Source organism: Pelodiscus sinensis, chromosome 3 (genome assembly GCF_052426305.1).
Source record: "Pelodiscus sinensis isolate ZL-2025 chromosome 3, ASM5242630v1, whole genome shotgun sequence".
Classification (NCBI taxonomy): Eukaryota; Metazoa; Chordata; order Testudines; family Trionychidae; genus Pelodiscus; species Pelodiscus sinensis.
The window spans coordinates 80,088,711-80,111,891 of record NC_143054.1 but is presented as its reverse complement, the minus strand read 5'-3'; the positions used below and the strand labels follow the sequence as shown (position 1 = coordinate 80,111,891).

At 41.7% G+C, this 23,181-nt stretch overlaps 1 protein-coding gene across 3 annotated transcripts in view; it reads left to right on the top strand.

The window, feature by feature from the left end:
• The window catches only part of AK9 (adenylate kinase 9), a 175,308-nt gene that overhangs the window by 68,213 nt on the left and 83,914 nt on the right, over positions 1-23,181 (top strand). For all 3 annotated transcript variants that reach the window (XM_075923971.2, XM_014573695.4, XM_025184734.3), the window contains exons 17-21: positions 1,270-1,424; positions 6,343-6,499; positions 7,865-7,979; positions 12,875-12,951; positions 17,132-17,233. In XM_075923971.2, the coding sequence (XP_075780086.2) occupies positions 1,270-1,424; positions 6,343-6,499; positions 7,865-7,979; positions 12,875-12,951; positions 17,132-17,233 (606 nt within the window). The remainder of the gene's footprint in view (positions 1-1,269; positions 1,425-6,342; positions 6,500-7,864; positions 7,980-12,874; positions 12,952-17,131; positions 17,234-23,181) is intronic.

The following is a 23,181-nucleotide window of genomic DNA, read 5'->3' as shown; positions in this document are numbered from 1 at the left end:
ACATCTTGAAGAACGACAGTTACTGCACCAAGGTGAGTAATTTCACTTTCTTCAAGATAAGCATCCCTGTGGGTGCTCCACTATCCTCCCATCATCCCCTCTACTTCAGACACCTTTTTATCAGACTGGGTTTCTGGGTAGAGAAGGAACTGAGAGGAGGCCCATGCACCTTTTCTGCCGTGCATGCATGGACCCCCATGCATTGCTGTGAAGAGTCTGGTCTGCAGTTCTGGGACTGATCAACACTTGCTGTGGAGCACCCACAGGGATGCTCATCTGGAAGAATGTCAGTTACCGCTAAAGGTGAGTAACCTTCTCTTACTGAGGAGGTGCCACATTACACTATGATTTTTGGTTTTTCTAACATACAATCCTGGGTCAGAACAGGTTAACATTTTGACTAGAAACCCTCAAGAGAAGCTCTGAAAGTTTTAAAGGGAGTGGTATTAGTAATTAATTCTTCACTCTGAGTCAATGTTGAAATAATGCCCACTCTGGTCTTGTGGTCATTGTTCTACATAAGTTATCTTTTAAATGAGACATAAAATCTGTTGTCATTATTAAATACATGTTATGTAATTTCTTCAAAACTGTTGTGTAGCGCTGCTCTGTTTTTAAATGAATGTTTCATTTCACCTAAATGGCTGTTATGGTGGTCATGTAAGTGTTTATAGGATATACACAGAGTTCTGCAAATCCATGGGTATCTGCTTTATATCTTCTGTATGTGTGGATATGGTTGCAGATATCCATGGCTCATTTTTGCAGATGTGGATAAAAATGTTGTATCTTGAACCCTGAAATTTGTAGACATCCACTTTATATCCACGGGTATTCATGGCTCATTTTTTTGGGTAACAGGAGAGCGATCATGTGATGATTACCTGTTGTTTTCTCTCTCTCTGGGGCATCTGGTATTGGCCACTGTTGGCAGACAGGATACTGGACTAGATGGATCGATGGTCTGACCCAGTATGGCCATTCTTACATTTTTATGTGGATCTGGATGCATTCATGAATACAAATTTTGTATCTAGAACCCTGCTAATTAGTGGATATCTGTTTTATATCCATTAGTATCCTTGGTTCATTTTTTCTGATATGGATGCAGATACAAATTTTGTATCTTTGCTGGGCTCTAGATATACACACTAATTTGTAAAACCAGTAAAATGCTTTATAAGCCTTCTAGATAAAAACACTGTAAAATGTAAGATACTAACTGCCTTTATTATTAATTTACATTTATGTTGTTTGCAAACACAATAGAAGATACATCTATAAACATAACAGAGTCAGAGATAACTGCTGATCACCCAGAAGTACAAGCTTTGGTAGAAGAAGCTGTAAAAGTTGCAGCACAGTCTCCAGTAACGCTACTAGCTGAAGTATATGCTGAAGTTTTAGAGAAAGCCATTATTGAGGTACCAATACAAGCACCAAAACATTCAAATACTATTTTTGAGAGTTTCTTGTAATATTTTATGTATTCCTTTGGCAATATTTAATTTTCATATTATATAGTCTCAGTTAGACCTGAAACATGCTGAGGATTTGCTTACTTTAGAAAGTCTTAGAGGCGTAGCCATGTTAGTCTGTAACTTTGAAAACAATCAGTAGTCCTGTGACACCTTAGAGACTAACAAAAATATATATGGTATCATGAGCTTTCATGGGCAAAACCCTCTTCTTCAGATGAGTTGGAAGCTAGACTGGAAAGAATAGGAACTTTAAGATGTAATATTTGTAGACTTGTCATTAGGAATGTCAAACTTTTATTAATTTTGTATTCAATATTTTTTTAGTTTCACTGTAAACCTTCTGATACTATTGGAGTCATAAAGCAGTAGTATAGAAAGGCTTGAATCACTCCCATTTGGCCCTTAAGCAACGTTCACTACAATGTACCATTGCACAGCTGTATTGATTATTATCATTATAATAGTAACAGCAATAATATATAGCTAATTAAGATGGTCTATTCCTTACTACATTGCTATGGTTGTAACATAGAAATCTAGTGCAGATCCTTAAATCTGTTATTAAAAAGCCTTGTTCTTCAGTTCTTAAGCAAAACTTCCAAACAGCTGCCTGAGGAAGGATTTTAGGATCAGGTTGTGAAGTTTCACTGTTTTATTTTAAAACAGAAGACTTCCAGGCCAAACTCTAAAAAGACTAGGATTACTGGTAGATCAATGAGACAGAATACAGTGTAAGGACTCAGTGCAGAAAAGCTTCTTGCTTCAGTTATGCCCTTACACATGTGGTTAATTTTAAATAGCTACTTAAGTCTTTTTGAAGTCAATGGGATTTAAGTATTTAAGTGCTTTCAATAGAGATGAACTTACATACATGCAGGGCCGGCCCGAGCCACTCGCGCGCCCCAGGAGCGCGGCACCGCCCCTAGGAGTGTGATGCATGTGCGGCCCTGCCCCCGGGCACCCTGTGTATATGCAGCCCTGTCCCCTGGCACACAACGCATGCGTAGCCCTGGGCACACAGTGTATGCGTGGCCCTGTCCCCGGGCGCCCAGTGCATGCATGGTGCCACCCCAGGCGTGCAGAGCATGCATGGTGCCGCCCCCGCCCGGCTTGGCACCCCCTACAATGGGGCACCCCGGGCGGGAGGCTAGTTAGCCCATACCTTGGGCCGGCTCTGCATACGTGCTTAAGTGTTTTCTTGAACTGGAGCTTGAGTTAAGAATAACAAAAATCCACAGATTTTAGGGTCAGAAGGGATCACTGTATCATGTAGTTTTATCACTCCTATAAAATTTAATCCAGTTACCCCTTTATTGGGAGCATCATGTTTTGTTTGACTAAGCTATATCTTCTAGAAAGGCATCCAGACTTGATTTGAAGACATCAAAAGAAGGAGAATCCACTACTTCTAGTAGTGTGTTCCTTACTTCTGTTGTGATGTATGAACACCCCGTCCCATGAGGGCAAGGGCACAGGGGTGTGTGGATACTTCTTGTACTGCTGTTGGTCTGTAGGGCTACGTCTACAGTGCAAGTTTTTCAACAGAAAATATGCTAATGAGAGACTCAGTAGCATAAGTTGCGACATCATTAGCATATTTTCTGCGGTTTCTTTTTGCACAAGGGTTTTTTGTGCAAAAAGAAGCAGTGTGGATGGGAGGGTTTTTTGTGCAAAAAGAAGCAGCGTGGATGGGAGGGTTTGTGCAAAAACATCATTTTGCGCAAGATCCTTATGCCTGTCCTAGAGAAGCATATGGATCTTGTGCAAAATGGGAGTTTTGCTCATAAAAAACCCCATCCACACTGCTTCTTTTTGTGCAAAAAACCCTTGCACAAAAAGAAATGGCAGAAAATATGCTAATGATGTTGCAACTTATGCTAATGAGTCTCTCATTAGTGTATTTTCTGCCTCAAAAACTTGTAGTTTAGATGTAGCCTAGGTGACTTCAATCAGTCCATCACCCTGAAGCAGTGTGATCTAATGGCCCAAGTCAGTAGTGTAGCCTTTGGGTTAAAGGGCAGCACAGTCTAACGGCCAGAGTCAGTAGCATAGCCCTTGAGGGCACTGGATAGCCAAAATGCTGAAGGAGCACTGAAGGATGATAAGGCAATGTGGAGAAAGTAAATGAATTCTTTCCATTGGTCTTCAGGACTGAGGATGTGAAGAAAATTCCCAAGCCTAAGCTATTCTTTTTAGGTGACAACTCTAAGGCTGTTTACACCAGAAGATTAGTCTGAATTTACTAAGTTCGACTTCTGGGCACTCGATTTTACAAATTCGAACTTCCATGTTCTCAGTATGGGGAAGAATCAAGTGTAGTCCAAGGCAGGCTCCATTAATGTGAACATGCTATCTCGGATTCAGAGCCCCAGGAAGCACTCTGGGGAGCTGCGGGAGGACTCCTGGAGGCTAATAAGTTCGAATTAGCTGCACTGGAGCAGCCACACTAATGTTATTTCAGACTTAGAAGTTTGGGAATAGCGTTATTCCTCATGGAAAGCAGGACTAGCGTTCAAATTCCATGGTCACTTGTTCTGGAATAATGGGCTTGTTAGTGTGGACACATTGCTTACAAAATTCGACCTTGGGGGGCCAAGTGTAGAGTAGGCCTAAGGGACTATCCCAGATTGAAATGTAGGAGGTTTTGAAACAAATTGATATGCCTCCACCAAGGCTCCTTCCTCCCCAACAGTCATCCAAGAATGAGCTGGGCATCTTTTTTTTATAGCAGGGCAGCATTTGGAGTATGCCCAGTCCAGTCTAAAGGGCAGGACTTCTACCACCCATAGGCTCTAATATGTGTTCTGTGGAAGCAATATACTTGAAGGACTGTAGTGAGAGCAAAAGAGCATAAATGCATCTACTGTCACAGTTGAGTTTCGTAGAAACATAGAACTGGAAGGAATCGCAAGAAGTCATCAACTCCAGTCCCTTGCATTCATTGTAGGACCAAGCACTATTCTTGACAACTAACATCCTCCCTGACAGGTGTTTTTTTTTACCCTGCTCTTAAAATCTCCAGTGATGAAGAGTCCACAAGGTCCACAGGCAATTTATTCCTGTGCTCAAACACCCTGACAAGAAGTTTCTCATAATGTCCAACCTAAACCTTCCTTGCTGCAATTTAAGTCCATTGCCTCTTGTCCTATCATCAGAGGTTAAGGAGAATAATTTTTCTCCCTCCTCCTTGAAACAGTCTTTTAGGTTCTTGAAAGATGTTTTCGTGTCCCCTCTCAGTCTTCTCTTTTCCAGACTAAACAAACCCAATTCTTTCAATCATGTCATGTTTTCGAGTTCTTTAATAGTATTTGTTGCTCTTTTCTGGACCTTCTCCAATTTCTCCACATCTTTCCTGAAATTTGGTGCCCAGAACTGGACTCTAGTACTCCAATTGAGGCCTAATCAATGCAGAGTAGAGCAGAAGAATTTCTTCTCTTGTCTTGCTTACACCACTCCTGTTAATATGTCCCACAATACAGTTTGCTTTTGTTTTACAACACTGTGACACTGTTGACTCATATTTAGCTTGTGGTCCATCAGGATCCGTAGATCCCCTTTTTGCAGTACTCCTTCCTAGGCAGTCATTTCTCATTTTGTATGTGTGAAACTGTTTGTTCCTTCCTAAGTGGAGTACTTCGCATTTGTCCTTGTTGAATTTGATCCTATTTACCTCAGACTATTTCTCCAGTTTGTTCAGATAATTTTGAATTACAATCCTATCCTCCAAAGCACTTGCAACCCCTCCCAGTTTGGTATCATTTGCAAACCTTGTAAGAATACTTTCTATGCAATTATCTAAATTATTGATAAATATACTGAACAGAGCTAGTCTCAAAACTGATCCTTGTGGCACCTTACTTGTTATGCCCTTCTAGCATAATTGTGAACCTTTAATAGCTCTCTGGAAATGGTTATCCAACCAGTTATGCATTCATATTATAGTAGCCCCATCTAGGTTGTATTTCCTTGGTTTATTAATGAGATGGTCATACAAGACGGTATCAAATACAAAATTGTATGAAATGCTTTACTAAAATCAAGGTATACCCCATCTACCTTATCCATGAGGATTGTTATCTTATCAAAGAAAGCTATCAGGATGGTTTGATGTTATTTGTTATGTGCAAATCCATGCTGACTGTTCCTTATCACCTTATTATCTTACAGATGTTTGCAGATGGATTCCTTAATTATTTGCTCTATTATCTTTCCTGGTACAGAAAGTTAAGCTGACTCATCTGTAGTTTCCTGAGCTGTCCTTATTTCCCTTTATATAGGTGGGCACTATATTTGCCCTTTTCCAATCTTCTGTAATTTATCTTGTCTTCTATGGCTTTTCAAAGATATTAAAAATTGGCTCAGATGTCTCCTCAATCAGTTCCTTGAGTATTCTAGGATCCACTTCATCAGGCCTTGCAGACTGGAAGACATCTAATTTGTCTATGTACTTTTTATATTATTCTTTTTCTATTTTAACTTTGGAAACTACCTCATTTTCATTGGCATTCACTATGTTAGGAGTCCAATCACCACCAATCTGCATGGTGAAAACCAAATCAAAGAAGTGGTTAAACACCTCTGCCATTACCACGTTTTCTGTTATTGTTTTTCCCTCTTCGTTGATTAGCAGGCCTATTCTGTCCTTGGTCTTTCTCTTTTAATGCATTTGTAGAATGTTTTCTTGTTACCCTTTATTTCTCTAGCTAATTTGAGCTCATTTTTTGCCTTGGGCTCTCTAATTTTGCCCCTACATATTTTTAATTGTTTGTGTTCATCTTTTGTAACTTTTTAAAAACAATTCACTGATATTATTATATTTCTATAATTTTGTTTTACATCTAAACCCAACATTTTGTAACAGATCACTCAGAAGAACAAAGATAGGTTTCCTGGAGCTCCAGAAAAAGGAGGATGGGTACTGGATAACTATCCTGTAACATCAGAACACTGGTTAGTCTTGTCAGAAAAAGGCCTCTTACCTGACACTGTTGTCTGTCTGAAGAATGAAGAAAAAAATGGTTAGTAAATGCTTTACTTTTAAAGTATGAACATTAAAACCTTTTCCAAATATTGATATCTTTTTTTTGAGGTACTATTATAAGAAATGTCAGTTGAAGTGCACCTGTGTCCCACTAGCAATTTTATAGGATTCTGCTTCTGTATGAAAAGGGATCAGTTTCTCTCTCTGCCTTATTTATCAGTTAGTCTATAATGCAGGTCTCCTCCCCATCGCTCTACACAAAACATGTGACCATACCTCTAGTCACAAATCAAAATACTGAAAAACATAGCAGCACATCTCCTTATTACATCACCTAAATAACTCTATTAGAAACACTACAAATGGTAGCTTCTGAAAATGCTATTGTTACAAATTATTTCCACTTAAAACTGTTGCTGCTATTTAACAATTACTTGAAGAAACAACACAAATACAGCAATCAGCTAAAATCTGCACCATATACAAATTAACCATCTTGTTCAATGTAGCGCTAATTCAGTATTCCAAGCAATTAATATACATTTCTAACCACTCTAATACAGAGTAGAAGATTGCATGTTTTGTGCACAGGTGAGAGAAGGAACCTTTTATATTTGAGAAGTTTGAGGTAATGTGCAGAAATGGATATCAAGGGTTGGCTAAAGACAAGCTAAGTAGCTTCTGGGATTTTTTTCAGCTATATTAGCTATATTACCTATTTTTAAAATGTTGATGGGGGTAAATGTTTTCTAGTTTTATGTCTGCTTTCCACCTGTATCTTCTAATAGACATTATAACACACTTCTGCATTTACAGAGCACTTTGAGTCCTTGTATCATTGGCCACATCGTCAGTTGGTTTAAATCAGCATAGCTCTATTTGATTAAATTGAGATAAAGCTGGCAAGAGTATATCCCTGTATCTGTTTGCCAAACCGGATAAATAATGTGCAACAGAAAATTATTCGTATAGTTAAGAGCTTTGCTGTGCTGAGGACCTGAGTCTTTTTTTCTTCATACCCTGCACCAGTTATATGGACTTTTTTTTTTCATTTTTTCCATTCATAAACTATGGGCATACATACAAATTAGGTAAATAGCAATTAAAATATGACATTCACAAATGTAAAATGTGAATACTTTTAACCAACCATAGGCTTGCCATAGCCTCATCCTATTATTATTTATTAGGCTGTTGGCACTGAAAACAAAGCTTTACAATGTTCAGAAGTGGTATATCTGTCATTTTAATTGGCACAACTTCTTTTCTAAAATGTAAAAACCTTTCTCTAAGTTGTCAACCATTAATAAAATGACTTTCATACCTTAAAATATGCCCCTTCTAATGAAATAGTCATTTTATATTGCTGCCAAAAGTATATTCTTGTATAATTGTATTGCAGGAATATTTTTATTACACAGACTATATCTAGAAAATAAAGATGAAATTAATTCTAAGATTTTTGAAAGACTTACAGAAGAAGCATTAAAAAAACAAAAGGAGGAGGAAGAAACAAGGTAAAATACAGCATGTGAATGAATAAAAAATAAAATAATTAACAATTATTTGATATAAGCTAATATATTCTACAAGAACATATGTTGCTTTTCTGGTTACAATAGTTTCCATATCTGTTTTACATTAAGGAGATGTGAACATATATCCATTAATACAGTGCACTAAAAAAAATTAAGAACAGTTCTTTTAGGTTTGAAGTTCTGCAATACGTTGTTACATTATTGTTAATCTCTGGTGAATACTAAACTCAGATAACCACATTTGGTGTAGGAAGATTCTCTAGCTCAGGGTTCTCACAACAAATTTTTGGTGGCTTAAAAGTGCAACCACCAACCTCTTGCTGGTAGCCACACTGATACTTTTCCCTGAAATGTTTAAATTTAGGAAAAACAAATAAATACACAGATGTACACACCAAAACCTTGTAATTTATATTGTTTTCGGCAGACTCAGTAATAAAAATAATTCTTTGAAAAGTGATATTTGTATATATTTATTAATATAACTTTTTATAGGCCTTTAGTAGCTACATGGCAGGATATGAACGGTGAAAAGTGAAATTAACAAACATACATGTATCACTTTTCACAGCCTGCCAGCTAACTAATGAGTCTGCTGTGAAAAAGTGATACTTGCATGTTCTTCTTCAAGAATTATCCCTATGGGTACTCTACCTTAAGTGTTTGAGGGACCTCTAATCGGAGATTTTAGGTAGCAGTGCCCTCCAGGCTGTGCACACAAAGCAGATGGCACGTGCGGTGTTGCTACTATGCATGATCTTTGCGGACAATCAAGAAACCATCTGTTATAGGCAGGGAGGAGGCTGTCTGCCTTTGGACATGGTGCATAACACATGACATACACTTACAAGCCTCTTTATCTACTAAGCAAGAACAACCTGACTGTGGACGACCTCAGGAGGTATTTCAACTCCAGTCACAAATGGGAAATAGATTCCAAGGTCCTCCATCAACTGGGGTTTTCTGACAGTGGACTTGTTTGCAACCAATACCAACAAGAAATGTCCACAATATTGTTCACCTGAGGGCATTAGCTTGCACTCTCTTGGGGATGCATTCACAGTAACATCCAATTCTACTCCTTCATTGAGTACTCAACAAAATAAGGCAGAACACAGCCATAGTGGTCCTTATTGCTCCAGGTTGGCCCAGGCAGACATGGGATACTTACCTGCTTCAGATGTACAAGAGAATGCCGTGGTGATTCCCATTGCTTCCTCATCTCCTGACACAAGTTCATCACCCAGGCCTACAAACACTTCACCTTTAGGCATGTTTCTTAATGATTCACTTCAGTAGAAACAATATTCACCAATCAGGAAAAACAAATTTTGTTGAAGAGTCGTAGAATAACAACTGGAAAATTTTATCTCTATAAATGGTGAAGATTCTCAGTTTGGACAGAACAAAAACACTTGAATCCATCAATGGTACCACTACCTAACATTTTGGAATACCTCCTAGCATTAAAAGAGTCAGGCCCCTCTCTCAGGTCCCTAAAGGGTCACCTCACTGCCATAATAACCTTTTACCTTCCCATTGACAACAAATCTGTTTTCACCCACCCAATGACCAAGTGCTTCTTTAAGGCTACGTCTACACTGGCCCCTTTTACGAAAGGGGCATTCCAATTTTAAACTTCGTAATAGGGAAATCCGCGGGGGATTTAAATATCCCCCGCGGGATTTAAATAAAGATGTCCGCCGCTTTTTTCCGGCTTGGGGAAAAGCCGGAAAAAAGCGTCTAGACTGGCCCAATCCTCCGGAATAAAGCCCTTTTCCGGAGGATCTCTTATTCCTACTTTGATTCCAAGTAGGAATAAGAGATCCTCCGGAAAAGGGCTTTATTCCGGAGGATCGGGCCAGTCTAGACGCTTTTTTCCGGCTTTTCCCCAAGCCGGAAAAAAGCGGCGGACATCTTTATTTAAATCCCGCGGGGGATATTTAAATCCCCCGCGGATTTCCCTATTACGAAGTTTAAAATTGGAATGCCCCTTTCGTAAAAGGGGCCAGTGTAGACGTAGCCTAAGGGTATACAGAACATTTACCCACCTACCAGGCCCCCAGTTTCAGCTTGAGACCTCAATTTAGTGCTTCAGGCTCTCACCCATAAACCATTTGAGCCCATGGCATCGTGCTCCATGCTCCATCTTTCTAAGAAGGTGGTCTTCTTGGTAGCCGTGACATTGACCAGGAGAGTGGGCAAAATTGGTGCACTGATGGCGGACACCCCACCACCCATTTACAGTATTCCATAAGGACAAAGTGATTCTCCACCCACTCCCAAAGTTCCTCCCCAAGGTCTCAACTATGTTACATTGTAATGAACCCATAAACTTACCTGTCTTTTTCCCAAAAGGATCGATGATAAGGAGGCTGCATGGCACACTCTTGATGTCTGCAAGGCAATTGCCTTTTATTTGGACAGAACTAAACAAATCCACGAGTCAAGAAGGTTGTTTGTTTCTACTATAGACAGAGCCTTGACCATGCCAATTTCTACCCAGAAACTATCCAGATGGATAGTGGACTGCATCAGTCTGGCCTACTCCATCTTTGGCCAAGATCCTCCGTTGCAGCTACATGCACACCCTACAAGGGCCATAGCGGCTACTATAGCTTACCTGCATAGCATTCCTCTCTTGGACATTTGTAATCTGCCACACGGTCCTTGATTAACATGTTTTCAAAACACTATGTTCTTGATACTTACCTTTTCCATGGCACCCAGTTTGGGTACACTGTTGTGGATATGGTGCATGATACTGACTAGCTTAAGCACCCGCCTCTGATCTAGGTATTGCTTCATAATCGCCTAAGGTGGAGCACCCACAGGGACACTCCTCAAAGAAGAAGAGAGGGTTACTCACTTTGTGAAGTAACAGAGGTTCTTTGAGATAGTTGTGCCTGTTGGTGCTCCACTACCCGCCCTTCCTCCCCTCTGCTTCGGACATAGTTGTTTGTTTTTCTGGGGCAAAGAAGGAACTGAAGGGACAGAAGTCTGCGCATGCATAGTAGTGGCACCATGCATGCTGCCTGCTTCACGTGCACAGCCTACTGGAGGACACCACTACCTAAAATCTCTGAGTAGAGGCACAGCGGTGCCCCAGACACCTAAGGTGGAGCACCCACAGATAAAACCATCTCAAAGAACCTCTGTTACTGTCCAAGGTGAGTAACCCTCACTTTCTTAATATCACTTTTCTCAGCAAATACCAAGGCAAATTAAGCCCTGGGTGGGGAGGCAGGGAGGTCAGGGCAATGGCTGTGGGGCCAGAGAGGCAACAGAGGCCCTGGAGTTATGAGTTGGGGTGAATGTGGGGTCAGGAAGGCAGCGGGGTCCAAGGTGGTGATGAGGGGATCAATGCAGGGCTGGGGCCTAGAGGATGCAGCAAGAGCCAGGAATGATTAGAATGGGTGATGAGTCCTACTGCAGTATGGCCAGAGCTGAGGGTCAACACCCTCTACCGTATGGCCAGGGTCAGTGCCTGTAGCAAGACCCCAGAGCAGGAGCCACATGACCAGAGTTGGGGCTGGAGCCCTCTGGCAGGAGTCAGTGCCCACAGCCAAAGCCAGGGGTAGGAGCTGCATGGTCAGAGCTAGATGTCAGAGCTTACTGCTGTGTGGCTAGAGCTATGAATTGGTTCCCAAGGCCAGTGCCAAGTGCCACATAGCCAGAACTGAGTGCCAAAGCCAGGGGCCATGTGGCCGGAACCAGGGATTAGCTGAGGTCAGTATCCAGAGCCAAACCTCACCATCACATGGCCAGAGCCCAGGACCAGAGCTGGGGGTCAGCAACTGCTGCTGTGCAGCAGGGGATCAGCACCTGGACTGAGGCTGTGTGGCTGAAGTTAGGAGTTGGAGCTGAAATTCCTGTGACTGGAGGCTGGGGCAGTATGGATGGAGCCAGGGCTCAGCACCTGCCACTGGGCTGCACCCAAAGCCTCAGAGTTGGAGCTTTCTGCCACACAGCCTGGACTTGGGATGAGCATCTGACCCATTTCCATATGGCTAGAGCAGGGGCTCCACATCTGCTAGAGCCCAGGATTGCCGCCTGCCATCCCAGAGCCAGGGGCCATAGGGCCAGGATCCCAAAGTCCTGACATTGGAGTCCTCTCCCCAACTAACCCAAAGCTGAAGGCCAGAGGCCTCCTCCATGGTGGGTCATGAATTCACCTTTCTCCGGCAACATTGGCCCAATATATCTCCAGAGTTGGTGCAGGACACATCCAGGAGCAACAGGGAGGTAGGGGGAGGAGCTGATGCTTTGTCATTCCCTCCATTACTGTCTGGAGGCCATTTTGGCCACACACAATATCCCTGGTGGCTGCATGTGGCCACAGCAGGGCTGCCCACAGGAGGCAAAAGGAGTAGCTGCTCTGAAGCCTGGCAATTTAAAAGAACCCATGACACCCAGGTACTACCACTGCTACGGCGATAGTGGCAGCAGCCAGAGCCCCAGGCCCTTGAAATCACTGCTGGAGAGCACTGAAGGGCTTGCTCCAGAGGTCAGCTCCCAGCCCTGCCCCTTTCATCTGAGGCCATGCCCTTGCTGTGGGCCCAGAGCTAGGACCCTCCTACCTTGCTGAGGGGTCTGACTATTTTGTCAGCAGCCCTGGGCCACAATAGCCACATTTGAGAAATGCTGATCTAGCTAATATATATGCTTTCATCCCTCTCATTTATTTGTCAAAATGATAACAACCAGGAAGGACACAAATTATTAGGTTTTGTTTAGTAATGAATCACTTGGAAGAATCAGGCTTGCCATACTATCTTAATAATGAATAGTAATTTTCTGCATTTCCACTTAATGTTTAAAACTTGTTGCAGCCACATTTTATACAAATAAAGATTAGAATATTCTAATTGCAGAAGAGAACTACAAGAGGTGTTGAAATTAAAAGAAGAAAATGAGCAACCTGTGGAGACTGCTGAAGTTATATATGAAAGCAAGTATCATTCGATTTAAGTTTAATAACACCTCTTTGGAATTGTTTAATTGTTTAAAGTATTTTATAGATTCCAGACTCCAAATTTTAGCCCCTATTTTTAGCCTTTCAGTGTCTGGTAGTGGGAGTACTTCCCATTATTCTCTACTGAATGCCTTGACCAACTCCGGTATCAGTATTTTTGTGGCAGTCTGAGAGGATTACTCCTGTTTTTCTCCTTCTGGTCTGCAAAAGCCTTACATTGTGATGGTCTCCTTCCAATCAATAACAGCTGGAGATAGCTCATCAGTGCATCAGTGTTCATTGGCCAGAGGGAACATTCCCTCCCCAAAAGATCTGTGGCAGAACTTTCAGAACAGCTTGTGATATGTCTGATTCAATGTAGTACTACAGGTTGGACCTCCCTGGTCTGGAACTCTTGGGACCTGAGCAGTCCCAAACCAGGGAGTTTGCTGGACCCGGGGAGGTCAATGCTCTCTGCTTCCCACACACCCATGCCCGCCTCCTCTTTGGGATGTGGAGCTCCCTAGGATAGGGTCTTTCCAGCTGCTGCATCCCCATTGCCCAGGCTCCTAGGCTGCTTCCAGCCCCCACTGATGCTGAGGGTTCCTGGTCAGGACTGGGGTTTGTAGCAAAGGCTCCCCAACCAGCCTCACTGCTGGGGTGGTTCCCAGCCAGGTCTGGGCTCCCTGGCCAGACCCACTGCTGCTGTGGGTTCCCAGCTAGGGTACCCTGGGCTTCCTTGCTGCTGCCGGGGGTTCCCAGCTCCCCGGGCTGCCGCTGCCATCAAGGGTCCCTGGCTGGGGCAAGGACTCTCTGGCCAGTCCTGCTGCAGCTGGGGGTTCCCAGCTGCCTGGGCAGGGGGCGTTCCCAGCCAGGGCTCCCCAGGCTGCCCCACTGCCACTGGGGTTCCCAGCTCCCCAGGCTGCCAATACCATTGGGGATTCCCAGCCAGGCTTGGGGATTCCTGACTGCCACTGGCCCCACTACCGCAGGAGGTTCCCAGCAAGAGCCGGGGCTCTTAGGACTCCCCAAGGCTGGTCTCCCCAGCCACAACTGGCCCAGCCGGGGCTCCCCCACCTTGTCTGGACTACCGGATTTATTCCACTCTCAAATTCCAGGGTTCTTTGGTCCAGCAACATCAGGACTACAGTTCCACCTGTATATACTTCCTTCTCTGAAATTTGCAGTTACCTGAAAACATAAATATATACTATAGGGTATATCAGTGGTTCTCAACCTTTTTGAGCATATGAACCCCTTTTCAATCTATTAAAATTTCATGGCTTTTAGAAAAAAAACAGAAAAGAAAAGAAAAGAAAAGAAAAGAAAAGAAAAGAAAAGAAAAGAAAAGAAAAGATCAGGTCCACCACAATCCTTTCCACAGACTCCTCCTACAGTACTGTCTGCAGACCACAGGTTGGGAACCACTGGGCTACGTCTACACTGGCCCCTTTTCCGAAAGGGGCATGTTAATTTCAGAGATCGTAATAGGGAAAACCGCGGGGGATTTAAATATCCCCCGCGGCATTTAAATAAAAATGTCCGCCGCTTTTTTCCGGCTTTTAGAAAAGCCGGAAAAGAGCGTCTACACTGGCCCCGATCCTCCGGAAAAGGGCGCTTTTTCCGGAGGATCGGGGCCAGTGTAGACGCTCTTTTCCGGCTTTTCCCCAAGCCGGAAAAAAGCGGCGGACATTTTTATTTAAATGCCGCGGGGGATATTTAAATCCCCCGCGGATTTCCCTATTGCGATCTCTGAAATTAACATGCCCCTTTCAGAAAAGGGGCCAATGTAGACGAGCCCCTGGGGTATATTAAACAGAAAAACCAGAAAACAATAAAATCAGAAAATTCCGAGTTCTTCAAGTATTCATCCACATGGATTCCACTGTAGGTAAGGGGGCATTGTTTGGGTTTTTGTTTGTTTGTTTGTTTGTTTGTTTGTTTGTTTGTTTGTTTGTTTGTTTGTCTTATGCATTTGAGCCTGGAAACTTTTAGCTAGTTGTGTCTTTTGGTCTGCTCATAAGACCTGTATCTTCATGAGTCCTATAGTTTTATATAGAGGCAATATGTTATTCTCTGTCTTATTCTCTATCACTTTTTTAATGACGCCTAACATTCTATTTGCTTTTTTGACTGCCGCTGCATGCTGAGTGGATGTTTTCAGAGAACTATCCACAATGATACCACAATCTCTCTCTTGAGAAGTTGTAGCTAAATTAGTCCCCATCATATTAGTTGGGATTATTTTTTCTAATGTGCATTACTTTACATTTTTCAACATTAAATTTCATTTGCCATTTTGATCCCAATCACTTATTTTGGTGAGATCTTTTTGAAGCTCTTCATAGTCTGCTTTGGTCTTAACTACCTACTTAAGTAAGGTAAGGGGTAGAGGGATAGAATAAGACAGAAAATATCTTATTGCCTCTATATAAATACTGCGTACAGATAGATGTGGTCGCCGCATCACAAAAAAGACATATTGGCATAGGAAAAGGTTCAGAAAAGGGCAACAAAAATGATTAGGGGCTTGGAACGGGTCCCATATGAAGAGCGATTAAATAGACTTGGACTTTTCAGCTTAGAAAAGAGGAAATGAAGAGGGGATGTGATAGAGGTCTATAAAATCATGACTGGTATGAAAAAAGTGAAAAGAAAAAGTTATTTATTTATTCCCACAGTAAAAGAACTAGGGCTCACCAAATGAAATTAAGAGGAAGCAGGTTTAGAACAAACAAAAGGAAGTTTTTCTTCACTCAGCGCACAGTCAATCTGTGGAACTCCTTGCCAGAGGATGTGGTGAAGGCTAGAACTTTAACAGGGTTCAAAAAAGAGCTAGATAGATTTGTGGAGGTTAGGTCCATCCATGGCTATTAGCCAGGATAGGTAGAAATAGTATCCCTAATCTCTGTTTCTCTGAAGGTAGGTGACAAAGGAGGGATCATGTGAGGATTACCTCTTGTGATCCCTCCCTCTGGAGCATCTGCTATAGGCCACTGTCGGCAGATAGGATACTGGGCTAGATGGTCTGACCCAGTATGACCGTTCTTATGTCTTCTCCTAGGCTCTGGGGGATGGGAGGAGACTGGAAATGAGGGGTTCAGAGAGGGAATGTAAAATCCTGTTTAATCAGTTAACTAGTTAAACATTATGTTTAACCACTTAACTGCTTAAACAGGGCTATGGGGGGGTCACTCTAGCCCAACTTGGCTACATCAGCACCCCCACCTGCCATAGTAGGTCTGAAGTGGCATTCCTAGCACAGTGGGGACTGCTCACTGGAACCAGGCTGGAGCTCCCCTGGCCATGGCATACTGTGCCGGGCTGGAGCAGCCCTCCCCCCACAGTGGCAAGTGGTCTGCTCCACCCCTGACCTGCTAACCATAACCAGTAAGTATCACCCAGTAAGAGTGAAGCTTACCAGTTAATCATTCACAGCCCTAGTTCAGGGCATGAGTAGAGTCTCTGGACTGGGACTAAGGAGTTTGGAGTGTGGAAATAGGCTCTAGGCTGATGCAGTAACAAAAATAAAACTTTACCATATGATCTTTTTAAAAGTTTTATTCTTCAGATTAAATGCATAAAGGTTATAAAAATAAAATGTGTTTTTATATAAACATACATAGAATCAAATATACTCCTCTGTCCTTTTCTGAGCAGCCTCACCTACCTTTCCTAATAGCTTTTTTCTGCATTGGTTTTTTATTTTGTGGGTGACACCTATACCCAAGAAAGATATACCTGTAAGATAATTACCTCAATTTGAAGGATCAGAAAGGCTTCTTTCTAGGACACAGGGGACAGAAGAAGCTGTCAGAAATGGCATTCAGATAAGGAGCTGTGTTTAGTTTTAGGAGTTCGTGCTTCTGAGCACCATGTTGTAGTAGAATTCCATAAATTCATTGTTTTTCTTCTCTATTGTCTCTTTAGTTTGTATTTCAATATTGTTTTGTTTGGTGTAGTTGATATTGTGTTTTGATTTTGTGACTTTTTAAAGTGAATATATTGTATTATATCTCATCCGTATTTTAGAAATGTGCGCCTGTCTATCTGTTTTTCTGTCCGTCCATCTGTGAGTCCATTTGTTCAAGAACTCCCCCTAATGGGTAAGAGCTAGGGCTACCAAATTTGGTACGTGGCTTCCTCTTATCATAACTTATTATATTTGTGCCCACAGAATATGAGGACATAGAAGAGCACTTTCCACTTGAAATAGAACCAACTGTTCAGATGCAATCCATTGATTCTGGTGTTTCCAAAGAGGAACCTAAACTGAAAGGTAAGATTTGTATTATATGTAGTCTTTTCCTTGTTATAGCATAAAGAACTATATGTTCTTTTATCATTTTTTCTTTATGTGTTCTGTTGTAATGTACACTATTTTAGATAATATTGTGATTAGCCTGGCAGCAAAAATGCATGTGGTTGGGTCATGAATTTTCGTTTCTTGCACCCTGTTTTGTTCCTCAAGAATGCAAGGTAATAACGGAAGACCATGGGTCAAGTACAGGTTGGACCTCCCTGGTCCAGCACTCTGGGTACCTGACTGGTCCTGAACAAGAGAATTTGCCAGACCAGGGAAGGTCTCCTGCCACCAGCCCCTAAGCCCATCGCCCATCACCCATCACCCATCACCAGCACGCATCCTGCCTCACCCCCAACCTGGCTGGGCTGCTTACCCAGCTGCTGCCAGCTCCCTGGAAGGCACAGGCTCCTGGGAGCAGCTGTGGGTCTGGAGCTCTGGCCTCGCACAGCCAAGGGTAGCTGCAGGGCTGGGTGTCTGACCTCAGCCCCATGCAGCCCCAGGCTGGTGTACCTGGGGGTTGCCATGGGGTCTCAGGCTCCATGCTGCTGCGAGGCTCCAACTTCAGCCCTGCTCTCCCAGGAGCTGCTGGAGGCTGGTGCAGGGCTCCAGCCCCAATCTGCGCTGCCCCCAGCGAGGCTGACGACCATGATGCCCTGCTCATCTGGCATTCAGGTCCAGGAACATCCGGGATCCAGCAGGACCATGGATGTTTTTGGATGTACAACATGTAGTACCGAAACATTTTAAAAATGTAATTAAAGGGATACTGTCCATCTCAGTAAAGTTCAAAATTCCCTTCCTGGAAACTGTGATTTGTATCCATTTAAAAACATCTCTTTATAACAGTCTTGAAACAAAAATGAGAAGGGGACTAGAGAGCATGAAGAAACAAAAACATATTAAGCTGTGATATGTTTCAGTCTTCTAAGTTATCTGCAGTATACCTTTTTGCAAGTACAAATGCTATAGATAACTTTTTAAATTAATTTTGCCACATTCAGATTAGTTTAGTTTGAGCAGTAGAGCAAGTCTTATATTGCTTTGCAAGTATCTCATAAAGTTGAGAGGAGTAAAAAGAATTGTATAAAAACTAGAGGAGTTGATTAATTGCAGTTAACTCATGCGGTTAACTTAAAAATTAATCACTATTAAAAATTAATCAAGATTACTTGAGCTTTTAAACTATATAATCAAAATTTATGAAGTATTTTTGGATATTTTGGTTTTGGTTGCAACACAGAATAAGTGTACAGTGCTCACTTTATAATATTTATTTTATTAGAAATATTTGCACTGTAAAATTATAAACAAAAATAGAACTTTTCTATTCACTCATATGAGTACTGTAGTCTAGTCTCTCTATTGTAAAAATACAATATAATTATAAACTTTTTTGTTACATAACTGCATTCCAAAACAAAATAATGTGACATTTTAGCGTCTACAAGCCTATTCAGTCCTACTTGTTCAGCCAATTGCTAAGGTAAACAAGTTTATTTATATGTATGGGAGATACTGCTGCTGCTTCTTATTTGCATCACCTGAAAGTGAGACCAAATGTTCACATGGCACTTTGTAGCCAGCATTATAAGGTATTTATGTGCCAGATAAGCTAAACATTCAAATTCCCCTTCATGCTTTCCTGCTGATGCTTGTTTAAAAAAATGTGTTAATTAAATCTGTTACTGAACTTCTTAGGGGAAAATTTTATGTCTCCAGTTCTGTTTCACCCCCATATCATGTTACAACAGTCTCAGATGATGACCCAGCACATATTGTTCACAGCAGAGCCAACAGCCTCTGTGGGCCACTGGACAATGTGGGGTAGGGCGGTTCCGCGCTCCCAGAAAGGGCAGAGCCAAAGGCAGCCAACCCTAAGCGCTGCCCAAAGAGCGCAACCTGCTGCTTTGGCACAGCACTCTGGCAGTCACTTAAAGAGCAGCAGCGGCAGGCCCTCAGATCCCTTTGAATTGCCAGGACCAGGGTAATTGCTCCCTTTACCCTCCATCTTTTGGCAGGTCTAGTTGTTCATTTTAAGAACACATTCACAAAAGACTTGACAAAATGCAAAGGAGGTACCAATGTGAGATTTCTAAAAATAGCCACAGCATTCATCCCAAGGTCTAAGAATCTAAATACCTTCCAAAATCTGAGAGGGACGAGAAATCTTAAAAAATCAACACTCTAATTTGGAAACTACAAAACCTGAACCACGAAAAAAGAAAATCAGCCTTCTGTTGGTGGCACCTGACTCAGATTATGAAAATGAGCATGCATTGGTCTACCCTGGCTTGCATGGTTATAAAGCAGAACCAGTCATCAGCATGGACACATGTCTTCTGGAATAACATATGAGTCTTTAGCACATCTGGCACGTGTATTTTGCAGTGCCGGCTAATATAGTGCCATGTGAATGCCTGTTCTCATGTTTAGGTGACATTGTAAACAAGAAACAGGCAACATTTTCTCCTACAGTGTAAACAAACTTGTTTGTCAGAGTGATTGGCTGACCAAGAAGTAGAGCTGAGTGAATTATAGGCTGTAAAATTTTACATTATTTTATTTTTAATATAGTTATTTATTTGTATATAATTCTATATTTTAAGTTCAACTTCCATGATAAAAAGATTGCACTACAGTATTTGTATAAGATGAATTGAAAAATACTATTTCTTTTGTTTTATAGTGCAAATGTAAAGTGAGTATTTTATACTTTGCATTCTGTGTTGTAATTGAAACCAATAAGAACATAAGAATGGCCGTGTACGTCACCGCTCCACCACCCTTCGCCTCCTGCCGGGGCGCTTGGCTAAATTCTGTGCCGCTCAACTGGGCTGCCGCGTGGGAGCAAGTGGCGCAAGCGACTGTTTGGCTCTGCGGTTTCCCGAGTGAGAGGCAGGAGGGGGAGGAAAAGAGAAAGAGAGTGAGAGGCAGGAGGAGGAGGAGAGCGGGGGGGGAGGGGGAAGGCAGTAAGAGGAGAAGAGAGAAAGAGAGAGATCCTGGAGGCTCAGGAGAGAAGACCGATGTGTAGGAGAGACCTGAAAATCCCATCCTATGGCAGGCTAATTGGCTAGTTGTTAATATTGACCTGACCAATCCGTATTATACAAAGCACCCCTGGTTTAGCCTATACACATCTTAATCAAATGCTTATAAATGTTCTGTTACTCTTTGGAGTAGGAAATTTGTTATAAGCTATGATTTAGATTTTTTTTTTGTAGGAGTTAGGGACAGGTCACAGGCAGTAAACAAAAATTCACAGCCTTATACTAAAAATACCTGTGATTAAATCTTGGGGGAATTTGTAGGTTAAATTAGTGTCGTGGTAATACCTTTGATAAATAATCATAATCAGGGCTCGATGAGCCGCGGCGAGCCCCGCTCGCCAGCTGCGCTCTCCGGCATTCTGCGCATGCACAGATCATTCTGCGCATGTGCAGATCGCCCAGCCCAGCTCTTCCGGGATGTAATCTACTCGCGCCACAGGCGAGTAGATTACATAGATTGTCGAGCCCTGATAATAATAATAATTACTAATAATTTCAATAGGAGTCCAATACATTTATGGTAATGAAAAATTGGAAAGATTAGTTCCTTTCTGTTAGAGGAAGTATGGTTTAGTGATTGAAGCACATGATTGGGACTTGGAATTGAGAAGAGATGCATTTTGTATTCTAGCTTTGCCACAGACTTAATTTATGACCTTGTTTATGTCAATTAGGTTCCAATTTTCTGGACAAATAGAATGTTATTTCAAAGGTGTTGAGCACCGAGAGCTCCCATTTATTTTAACAGGAGTGGGGATGCACAACATACCTGAAAATCAGGCCCTAGATTTTTGGGCACCCAAAACTGAGGCATTCCAATCAAAGGCTACTTTCAAAAATCAGCTGTAAGTCATAAGCAATAACAGTTCTCAAAAGATATCACACAATCTTTTTGAGAATTAGTGGGTTAGATACTTTAGGATTTTTTCTTAGCGCCTTGCTTCAGCTTTTGGTTCTTTGATGCTGTGCTTCAGTGCTTTGGTTAAAAAAGATGAGGGATTCTCTGCTGAATTTCATGAGATAAGAAGAGTAAAAGTGCAAGCTTTCCCATTGAGCCATCAACATCACACTTGGAAAACAAAGCTGCAGAACATGTTGAAGCAGATGTCACTGAAAGTGTTGTTGAACCTTCAAGATCAAGTGAGGAATGAGCAAGGGTCAGTCAGACTGTTTCAGAAGTGGCCATGACAACACTGGCAGGAGATGTGATGAAAACAGAAACAAAGACACCAAAGAAAATACAGATTTTATCACATTAAAATATAGTTCTGATTCAACTGAGTGGGAAATCATTTCATATTTCATAACATATTTTGCAGAATATACACCTACTCAGAATTTGGATTCTGATTTCTCATTGCAGGGTAGAGAATTTGGTAAAAAGAAAAATATGCACACAAATAATATTTTTTCTGGTGACTGGCAAATGGGGAAACTGTCCAAAGATAATGGCTTATTTATTCTCCCTCAACTTGTAAAGTGTATTGCTACATATGCAAACTTTTCTTGTCAGTGGCTACGCTAATCAATTTATAACAGGTTTTGATGAATGGAAAATGCAGTCACTAGAATTACTTCTCATGAGCCGTGGAAGGATCATCTGGGCACACTGTCAGTGATGCTCCAGCATCTAAAGTCTACCAGAATTGACGCAGAACTGGAGAAGATAAAGGAAAGATCATATAAATACAGGACTGAAGTCCTAAAGAGGACTTTATAAGATTTCTTGCTGAATGAGAACTAGTCTTTCGCGAGGACACTGAAGTGCACAGCTGCTCTAACAATGGAGACTACCTTGGATGCAATGACCTTCTAGCTGAATTTGATCCATTTCTCTCAGAACACTTGCAATGACATGGCAATCCAGGAAGATCCAGGGAATGTGTCTTACCTTTCTCAACTATATGCGATGAATTTATAGATACGGTATATATTGGGATCCAAAGTTATGGTGCAGATAATGTCTGAAATCAAGAAGGCAAAGTGTTATGGAATCACTATTGATTCATCCCCTGGTATTAGTCACACTGATCAGCTTATATTGGTGTTTTATTATGTACTCAGTGATGGAAATGTGGTTGAGCATTTTCCTCAGTTCATGTCCATTGAACAGCATAATGGAAAATACTTATTCAATCATTTTCAGGATATTCTCAAATTTCACGGCGTTGATATTGCAAGCTGAAGGTCACAGTCGTATGATGATACCAGCAATATAAGTGGCATTTATTCAGAGGTTCAAGCTAGGTTTTGTGAAGTAACTGTTTGGCTGAATGGGTTCCACGTGCTTCTTACAGTCTGAATTTGATTGGATCAGCTGCTGTTGAGTGTTGTCCAGCAGCAGTCAGGTTTTTGGGGATTTTTCAGTCTCTCTTTACATTCTTTTCAGCTTCACCCCAGAGAGATGATCTAAATTAGTAAATAACGTGAAGCAAAACACCTGTGTTGTACAAAGTATATCAGAAAAAAGATGGCCAGTATGGAATGATGCCACCAAAGCACTTTATATGAACTAGTCTGAAATTCATCAGATTTTAATAGACATAGCTGAAAGTGATCAACAGCCACCAGCAGTTGTCCATGAGGCAAAGTCACTGACTAAGAAGCTGGATCATTTCGAGACAACTTTGATGTGTGTTCTTTGGAATGACATACTACAAAAGACTAAGCTTGTGAATAAAGCTCTACAGTAGTCTGGAATTGAGTTGTGCACTGTCATCAATTTATGTGATTTTTTTAGCACACTTTCATGATACCCACAATAAATTTCATGTGTTGGAGGCAACTGCAAAAGATCTCACATCGTCTGACTACAATGAGACCATACAACACAACTGAGAAAGCAATTTGTTGTTATGTTTGTATAGATAATAA